This window comes from Danio rerio, chromosome 15 (assembly GCF_052040795.2).
Source record: "Danio rerio strain M-AB ecotype USA chromosome 15, GRCz13ab, whole genome shotgun sequence".
NCBI classification, from domain to species: Eukaryota; Metazoa; Chordata; class Actinopteri; order Cypriniformes; family Danionidae; genus Danio; species Danio rerio.
The window spans coordinates 6,687,501-6,697,500 of NC_141035.1; the positions used below are offsets into that span (position 1 = coordinate 6,687,501).

A 10,000-nucleotide genomic window follows, 5' to 3' on the forward strand; every position below is an offset into this window, starting at 1 on the left:
TTTGTAAAAAAATTTTTACGTTGTTTGCTTATTTTATTCAACAAAACTGGCCTAGGCCTGGTATTTAGTGCAAGTTAGTGCTACTTTGCCTTATGGACAGTGCAGTAAGAGACATTTATCGTCAATACTTGTTGAGCACAAAAAATCGTAGCATACAAAAACATTTAAAGGGCACCTATGGTAAAAAATCTACTTTTCAAGCTGTTTGGACAGATCTGTGTGTTGGTATAGGGTATAGACCGTCATACTGGGGTGATATGAACACACCAATTCCTTTTTTTTCAATTTAACTACACAAAAAAGGGTCGGCCAATTGGAGCTGTTTTCAAATCGATCGCACCATTACGTAGGTGTGCGATCCCCCGCCCACCGAATTGATTGACAGCTGCACGCATTAACATGTTCCGTTAGTCGCGTGTATATGTCAACAAGACCAGACAGACATACGCAAAGCAACCGGGAATAAAAGGTCTGTTCTGTTCGCTAGGATCAGCAATCATCATCAAATGTGATTAAGAGTAAGTTTCACATGTTTAAAGTGTTTTAAAACAGAGTATGTGTGTAATTAATTACAGCATTTTACTTCAGCTTTACTTCATCAGCACAGCCGCGTGTCAGAACAATATTAAAAGAAGACGCTTCAATCCCGGTTTGTGGAAGTTAAATCAGGTTTATTTTGTACATTAGCGTAACAGATATCCACACTTGAGGTTAGCCTTAACTAGGCTAAGCGCGCTCTGTCTGTCTGCCTGCCTGCGTGTGTGTGTGTATCATCTGCGGTGTGTGTGTGTGTGTGTGTGTGTGTGTGTGTGTGTGTGTGTGTGTGTGTGTGTGTGTGTGTGTGTGTGTTTGTGTGTGTGCTCGCGCGCGCGCGTTAACTTTGTAACGATATTGTGTGTGACTCATCAATGCAACTTCACAATACTGATTAGTAAAGGTTAGTTCTTACTGTAGTATCTCACAAACGCTACGTGAGACCTTCCTTTAAGTCTGTCTGTTGTCTGACACAGCTGAGGGAGGAGGCATGTAGAAACAGTGGGCGGGAAAGAAAAAGCTTAAAGGCGCGGTATGACAAAACCACCCCCTGCTGGAAATCAGTATAAAACAGCATCTTGTAAAAGGTATAAAGAAAACTCTGATGGGTATTTTGATCTGAAACTTTATATACACATTCTAGAGACGCAAAAGACTTATATGAAATCTGAAAAAAGGGGTAACCTAGGTGCCCTTTAAAACTAAATCTTACCTATGAAATGTTCTGCCTTTGTGCTTTGTTTTCTTTGTTTGCTCATTACTACACCCGTACACAGCGCTAAAGTCCAGCATCTTCACATCGGCTTTGGTCTTGACTAGTGCGGTTGAATGACATTTGTCCTGGGAGCACTGTACAAATGTGTCCGCGCTATTGGCGCATGCTTAGGGTCCCTAAGCGATATCTAGTGTATATATCTATGGATACGCTACAGCTCAACCACTCTCACTGGCCGAGCTATGATAAAAACAAAACACTATTGGCTGCTTTTTAAAAAGGGGAGGGGATAATTTACATCCCACCCTCACTTCATTTTTCAGGTGAGATTATTTTAAACATCAAATACAAATGCACTTTTCAAAGCACTTCACGGGACCTTTAACAGCATGTTTTTGTGTTTTGTAGTAATTAACATGTTGTTACAATCGAATTTACTGCTTGGTATTGCTCTGAAATGACATTGTTAACAAATGTTGCATTAAAAATACCAATAATAATAAATTTAACAGATTTTTTTCTATATTTACAGCTAAACATCCTGGTGGATACTGGAAGCAGCAACTTTGCTGTAGCTGCAGCAGCACATCCCTACATCACACATTACTTTAACAGAGCACTGTAAGATCACATCCCTACATCACGCATACATTTAACAGATCACTTTAACATCAAATTCCTGCTTTGAACAATATTTTAACAGAGCAGTGTAAGGTCACAACCCTCAAACACATTGTAACAGAACATTGTAAGTAGGCCGGTCACAATATCCATTTTTTGTTGTATGATACAGTGCATCCGGAAAGTATTCATAGCGCTTCACTTTTTCTACATTTGTTTATGTTAGAGCCTTATTCCAAACTGGATTTAATTCATTTATTTCCTCAAAACTCTACACGCAATACCCCATAATGACAATGTGAAAAAATATTTTTTGAAATTGTTGCAAATTTATTAAAAATAAAAAACCTGAAAGATCACATGTACACAAGTATTCACAGCCTTTGCTCAATACTTTGTTGATGCACCTTTGGCAGCAATTACAGCCTCAAGTCTTTTTGAATATGATGCCACAAGCTTGGCACACCTGTCTTTGGGAATTTTTGCCCATTCCTCTTTGCAGTACCTCTCAAGCACTATCAGGTTGGATGGTAAGCGGCGTTGAACAGCCATATTCAGATCTCTCCAGAGATGTTCAAAAGGATTTAGGTCTGGGCTCTGGCTGGGCCACTCAAGGACATTCACTGAGTTGTTGTAAAGCCACTCTATTGATATTTTGGCGGTGTGCTTTTGGTCATTGTCTTGCTGGAAGATAAACAGTCACCCCAGTCTGAGGTCAAGATCACTGAAGCAGGTTTTCATTCATGTTTTCATTCTCCTAATTCCTACTGCTGAAAAACATCCACACAGCATGATGCTGCCACCACTTTGCTTCACTGTAGGGATGGTGTTAGCCTGGTGATGAGCGGTGCCTGGTTTTCTCCAAATGTTACGCCTGACATTCACTACAGAGAGTTTAATTTTAGTCTCATCAAACCAGAGAATTTTGTTTCCAATAGTCGGAGAGTGACCATCGGGTTATTGATCACCTCCCTGACTAAGGCTCTTCTCCCCCGATCACTCGGCTAGATGGCAGGCCAGCTCTAGGAATAGTCCTGGTGGTTCCAAACATCCTCCACTTATGGATGATGGAGGCGACTGTGCTCATTCGAACTTTCAGAGCAGCAGAATTTTTTTCTGTAACCTTCCCCAGCCTTGTGCCTCGACAATCCTGTCTCTGAGGTCTACAGAAAGTTCCTTTGTCTTCATGCTTGGTTTGTGCTTTGACATGCACTGTCAACCCTGGAACCTTATATAGACAGGTGTATGAACTTTTCAAATCATGTCCAATCAACTGAATTTACCACAGGTGACTCCAATTAAGCTGCTGAAACATCTCAAGAATGATCAGTGGAAACAGAATGTACCCAAGCTCAATTTAGAGCTTCAGAGCAAAGGCTGTGAATACTGATGTACATGTGATTTCTCAGGTTTTTTTATTTTTAATAAATTTGCAACAGTTTCAAAAAATCTTTTTTTCACATTTTCATTATGGGGTATTGTGTGTAGATATAAATATAAATAGATATAAATTCATAAATATACATATAAATAGATATAATTTAATCTAATTCATTTTGGAAAAAGGCTGTAACATAAAATAATGGGGCAAAAATGAAGCGATATGAATACTTTCCGGATGCACTGTATATTGCGCTATAAATATAAAGCTATAAACATATTATTGTCATTTTATGACCATTTTATGCCACTCATTATATAATCCCAGAATGACAATATAATATCATCACAATGCAAGTACACTCTTACAAAGAACACATAAGATTTTATTCTTAAGGATATTTAATTTAATTATAGTGATTTTAACAATTGAATAATTAGGCATTGTAATCAGATTGTGAAAATGTATATCCTAAACAAATAATAATAAATGTTAACAAGTATCTGCTACCAGATCTATCTTCAGTTTTCAGACACCGACATTAATGTATACTGTTAATGTTAATGTATAAAGTAATTTATAGTAAATACTATAGTGTTTTTTTAACCATACTGACAGTGACACCTCGAATAGAGATAGAGCAAAATCAGCTAAAATTGGTTAGAATTGCTTTCATATGTATGGGACACAGCATTTGCTCAGGATACGGCCTGGTCCAGGATTATGGATACCTCTAGAAGTGTTCCGCGGATGCATTAAGACAGGAGGAGTGTGTCCAACAGGTGGCTGTCAAGCCCACTCGCTTGCATGGACCACACTTGTGCATCATACCGTTATGTGATGCATTGTGTGTACTCTTTACTAAAAAGATAGGCCTTTAATCTAGTTTTGAACTGAGAGAGGATGTCAGAGCCTCGGACATTATCAGAAAGGCTATTTCGCAGAGTTTAGGAGCCATAAGTGAGAATGCTCAACCTCCTTTAGTAGACTTTGCTATTCTGGGTACTAACAGAAGCCTTATCAATATAACACAATATAACAGAACCTGATGAGAGGCGATTTAGGAACTAGCCTGACGCTAGCTTGACGCTGCAAAATGTCGGCTTGGTGTGTCACTCTTTTAAGATCACATCTCTATATGACACACTACGATATAAGATTCCTGCATCACATGCTACTCAACCACATCACTGTAAGGTCCCTAGTAAGAAACAAAGAATTGTTTAAAAGCATTGAATATAACTCCTAATATTTGTAGTACCGGTACACATAACAAGTCGACACCCCTACATCACACGAAATACCAAGACAGCAGTGTAGAACCAAAACACACCACTCGTTTATAACAAAGACAAAACCTTTATATACATTATATGAATGTATGCACAGCAGTGCATTAGTTATTAATCAGTGTTATGATGGTTTGCTCAGTTCCAGTACATATCAGAGCACCGAGAGGGCAGTTGCAGTAAAATACACACAGGGCGAATGGGAAGGGGAACTGGGAACGGACCTCATCACCATTCCCGAAGGGCCCAGTGGTGCCATCACCATCAACATTGCCGCAATCCTCACCTCAGAAGGCTTCTTTTTGCCTGGAATCAATTGGCAGGGGATTCTTGGACTTGCATATCCTCTACTGGCTCGGGTAAGTCACATGATGGAGTGTTACACAGTACTGTAGGTGCTTTGTTGAGAAAAGGTGTGCTATGTTGGAGATGGGTGCAGCTGTTTGATTTAGCCCAGCATTGGGTGTCGTGTGGTAAGTTAAAAGACGTGTTACCAGGGTGTGGCTCATATAATCAAACAAGTGGTGTTTTGTTGATTTTGCTACACACTTTTAAAAAGACTTGACATTATGTGGAATTTAAAACATTGTAGATTTTTAGACTAGTTTTAGCTGTCATTATATGTGTTTTGATGAATGGATGATGTTACCTGTTATACATTTATTTATTTTTGTTGTTGTTGTTAAACCCATGTGAACTGTACATGGCTTAATCTTGTCCAGGAGACTATTGAAAAAGATTTTTAAAGAGCTCATATTTTGCATTATAAAAGGGTCATATTTTGGTTTTAGGGGTCTGCAACAACATGCTAATATGTGTGCAAGGTCAAAAAAAATTATAATAAAATTCATAATAATATATATAATTATATAATATAATTAATTACATAATATAATTAAAAATATTAGTCTTATAATATGTATTTATTTTTACCTAATTATCCCAACGGCTCCCATATGATTTGCTCAGCGATTCATTTGTTCCCAAACCCCTCCTTAATGCGACGCTAATCTGCACTAATTGGTCCGATGACCCAGTCTATTGTGATTGGTAGACTGCGTTCAGCGCGAGGCAGAGAGAAATCCCCACCATGGCTACAGTACAAAGTAGCAGAGCCCAATGCAGGAATGCAATAAAGCAATGCAGTTAAACACCAGCATATTGCTCTACTCTTAAACCTAATCCCAAGTAATAACAGTGACACACATTCAGTATTAATCCACAGGCTTTAATATTTTTCAAATATTTTGCAAACTACACAAAACGAGGCAACAATTTTAATTAAACTTACATGTTATGATCCAGAGGAGGAAGAAACTGGTCTATTTGAAATGTAACAATTGATAACAAAGTCCCATACATAATAGTCTCTGCTGCTCCTTTAATAGCAAACGGCCAGCGAATCCCGCATTGCAGTGTAGGTTATTGTATTAATCATCAAAAAAATGACAGGAACAAACACGGCACACGGTTGGCGATATTGTGGTGTTGTTGTAAAAATAAATGTTAACCCTTTATTCATTAGTTGAATCTCCATCTGTCAGTGATCGTCATCTTTGCGTCACGATCAGTCCCGTGATCCCCCGCACTTTGCTAGTGTCTGAGGGGAAAGGCGCGTTCACGTCTTACCGGATCCGGCACTACATATTTGGTGATGTACTGTGTCGATGTCGACACGTTCAAGCTAAAGATCCTCGATTCATTTATTCGACTCTGATTAGACTACTTCACAAAAAAATCAATAGTTTTAAACTCTCAGATTTAAACCTCAGCTGGATGTTTTCATTCACTTAGTTCTGTTTTAAGCCTGGTTTATACTTCTGTCACGCCGATCACTTGACACAGTTTCGGTTGCTCTGCAATAACACTTTCGAAACGGTAGCTGGCAATGAGGTATTTTTGTTCCTCTGTGCTGAGTTTCTTAGCTGGTGTTTTGCTTTTTCTAAATTCTTCCTTAATGTACAAGTGGTTTAAACTTGCTCGTTTTTAGGCAGGAACCGGCGAACGTGCAACAAATTTAACTATAAGGTAAACACAAAACAAAACTTCCCATTCGGGGCTCCTTCACGGGACTCCACACTTGTAAACACTCGCTCCATCGGGCTCACGGGACTCTCATTCCCGCCCATACTTGTCAGTTCTACCAAGCCGACCAATCACAGAGCTAGCGCTACTCGCCGTTGCGACATATAGTTACTTTTTTTTGAGAGGTGCGCGTCAGAGATGGTAACGGCGAGGGCCATGTGTCCACGCGTAGCCCACGCCGTAGCATACACGTGCGCTTGACGTAGAATCATGAATCAGCCTTTACACACTGCATGGAAGCTCATTTTCAAAAATCCCAAATAGGGGCTCTTTAATCTCAATGAGCCCTTATACTGGTAAAATAAAGACTATAATAATCATAATTTAGTCTGAAATCTGTTTACTTTTCACTTTTGTAGTGATGTAGTAGGTTGCTTGCTAAAGTACTGAAATCAATTACTATGTACCACGTTTTTATACGTTGTTACTTGGTTTAAAAACGGTTGCCTTTCTCTCCTCTCAGCCAGACCCATCAGTGGAGCCATTCTTCAACTCTGTGGTGCGGCAGACTGGCATTCCAGATGTCTTTTCTCTCCAGATGTGTGGAGCAGGAGTTCCTGCCAGCACTACAGGTGACCCAGCGGGCGGCAGCCTGGTGTGTACCAAACCCCTGCACTCAACTACAAAAATATACAGTCCAAATTTGTGGAAAAACGAATTCAGTTACTAGTGAGCAGCTACATTTTTGTAAAGTGCTCAACATATATAAGTACACCGCTCACAAATCTCTCTTTTAAATTCATATTTTTAATTGGAAGCTTTACATTATTATATTTGTGCATATACATTAGGTTAGTCAGTACGGAAGACACATCTGGAGCTTATATAAACAAAATACCTCCTGATAACCATCCAAAAACTAGTACACTAAATTTATGTTATAGAAAAATATTAAATACAAATAAAAAAAAAAGAGGAAAAATCAAGAGAAGCAAAATAAATTGAAAGATTTAAATTTTGGTTGAATTTTTGTAGGTTGTTATTTATTTATTTTTATTTTTTATTGCAATATTTTGCTTGAATTTAATTGGATTATCTTTCAATTTCTAAATATGTTTGGTGACTAAAATATTATTTTAATAAATATATCTATTTAATAAATCTGTTTTGTTGAAATGCACCAAATTACAATGCCTATATTCACTGAGAAATGGATAAAAATATGAATTTTCAAAATGGGATGTACTCAGTTATACTTAGCTTTGTTATATAGTTATTATTATTATTTTTAGTTATACTAAACTTTACTAAAGACATCAACTAAAATGTCATTTCAGCATTTTGTTTTATTTTAAACATTGTCGTGCATTGTCATTTTTAGTTTAGCAGAAAAAAAAATGCAACAATAATAATTTATAAACTCGAAATAACTTGATACACTTTGAAGATATACACTACCTGATAAAAGTCTTGTCGCCTGTCCAAGTTTTAGGAACAGCAAATAGTAACCTGACTTCTACAGTAGTTGATCATTTGGTATCAGAAGTAGCTTATATGTAAGGCAAACGTCTCTAGATTACGCTTATTTTACCAAAATAAAAATTTGATCATGCCTTGATTTTTAATTATTTAAATAAGAGAGGAAGGTCTGACATTGCTTAGACAAAAGTCTTTTTACTTAACAGAAATAATGATCAGTATAGAATATAAAGTCATGGCGCAGTGGGAAAAAAATTAATATTATGTATGACTCCCATGAGCTTGGAGGACTGCATAAAAGTCATCTGGAATAACAAAGAAAGCGTTCTTTAAATTCATCAAGATTCTTTTGATTAATCTTTCCATCTTACCCCAGACATGCTCAGGAATGTTCATGTCTGGTGACTGGGCTGGCCATTCCTGGAGCACCTTGACCTTATTTGCTTTCAGGAACTTTGATGTGGAGGCTGAAGTATGAGAAGTAGCTATCCTGCTGGAGAATTTGCCCTCTCCAGTGGTTTGTAATGTAATAGGCAGCACAAATGTCTTGATACCTCAGGCTGTTGATGTTGCCATCCACTGTGCAGATCTCTCGCATGCCCCCTTACTGAATGTAACCCCAAACCATGATTTTTCCTTCACCAAACTTGACTGATTTCAGTGAGAATCTTGGGTCCAATACTGTAGGTGTTCTGCTGTATTTTTGATGATTGGGATGCAGTTCAACAGATGATTTATCAGAAAAATCTACCTTCTGCCATTTTTCCAAATGATCAACTACTGTTGAAGTCAAGTTATTATTTGTTGCTCTTACTGGGATTTGAACTGGGATTCAAGACAAGACTTTTGTCAGGTAGTTTACTTTCAATGTGTCACTATTTAGACTCTGAAAAAAGTGGTGGAAAACTTACCAAATAGATCAAACTATATGAAATTTGTTTTTGTTTTTAAAAATAGGTGATCTTTTCTAAAGCAAGGCAAGAGGTCATCCAGCAAACAAAACTAACAGTTTGTTTTTCATGTTTCGTCGGATTAGTTCAATGGAAAAATATGCAGTTTACACAAGCTGGGATCAAAAGGAATTATTTTTCATTGGAAGAACTCCATGACACCATGATTAATAATGATTTTACCTACAATATTCAGTATTTTAACCCTAAAACAATTGCTTTAAGTACACACCCACATATAATGAAATAAAGTTCCCTTCTCTTGTTTACATTAATAGCATGCATCGGGGATATTCAGGTTGAAATGATGCAACTTAACTGTAGTTATATACTGAACGTGATTTCAGCGTTAATTAATATGTTATATAACTTGAAGGGTATACTGGAAAGTATTCATAGCACTTCACTTTTTCCACACTTTTTATGTTACAGCCTTATTTCAAAATGGATTAAATTCATTTATTTTCTCAAAATTCTACACACAATACCCCATAATGACAATGTAAAATGTGAAATTGTTGCAAATCTATTTAAAATAAAAAAACCTGAAAAATCACATGTGCAGAATTATTGACAGCCTTTGCGTGAAGCTCTAAATTGAGCTCAGGTACATTCCATTTCCACTGATCATTCTTGAGATGTTTCAGCAGCTTAATTGGAGTTCACCTGTGGTAAATTCAGTTGATTGGACATGATTTGAAAATGCATACACCTGTCTATATAAGGTCCCAGGGTTGACAGTGCATGTCAAATCATAAACCAATTATGAAGACAAAGGAATCATCTATAGACCTCAGAGGCGAGATTGTCTTGAGGCACAAGGCTGGAAAAGGTTACAGAAAAATTTCTGCTGCTCTGAAAGTTCCAATTAGCACAGTGGCCTCCATCATGCATAAGTGGAAGCTGTTTGGAACCACCAGGACTCTTCCTAGAGCTGGCCTGCCATCTAAGCTGAGTGATCAAAGGAGAAGGGCTTTAGCCAGGGAGGTGATCAATAACCCGATGG

The 10,000-nt window shown here is 37.6% G+C and overlaps 1 protein-coding gene across 4 annotated transcripts in view; it reads left to right on the forward strand.

Annotated features, from left to right (window-relative positions):
- The window catches only part of bace2 (beta-secretase 2), a 47,724-nt gene that overhangs the window by 17,561 nt on the left and 20,163 nt on the right, over positions 1-10,000 (forward strand). For all 4 annotated transcript variants that reach the window (XR_015508525.1, XM_087282804.1, XM_087282805.1 and 1 more), the window contains 3 exon segments: positions 1,782-1,870; positions 4,683-4,899; positions 7,089-7,220. Coding sequence is in view for 3 of the 4 variants with exons in the window: in XM_087282804.1 (XP_087138930.1) it covers positions 1,782-1,870; positions 4,683-4,899; positions 7,089-7,220 (438 nt within the window). In the remaining variant the exon portion in view is untranslated.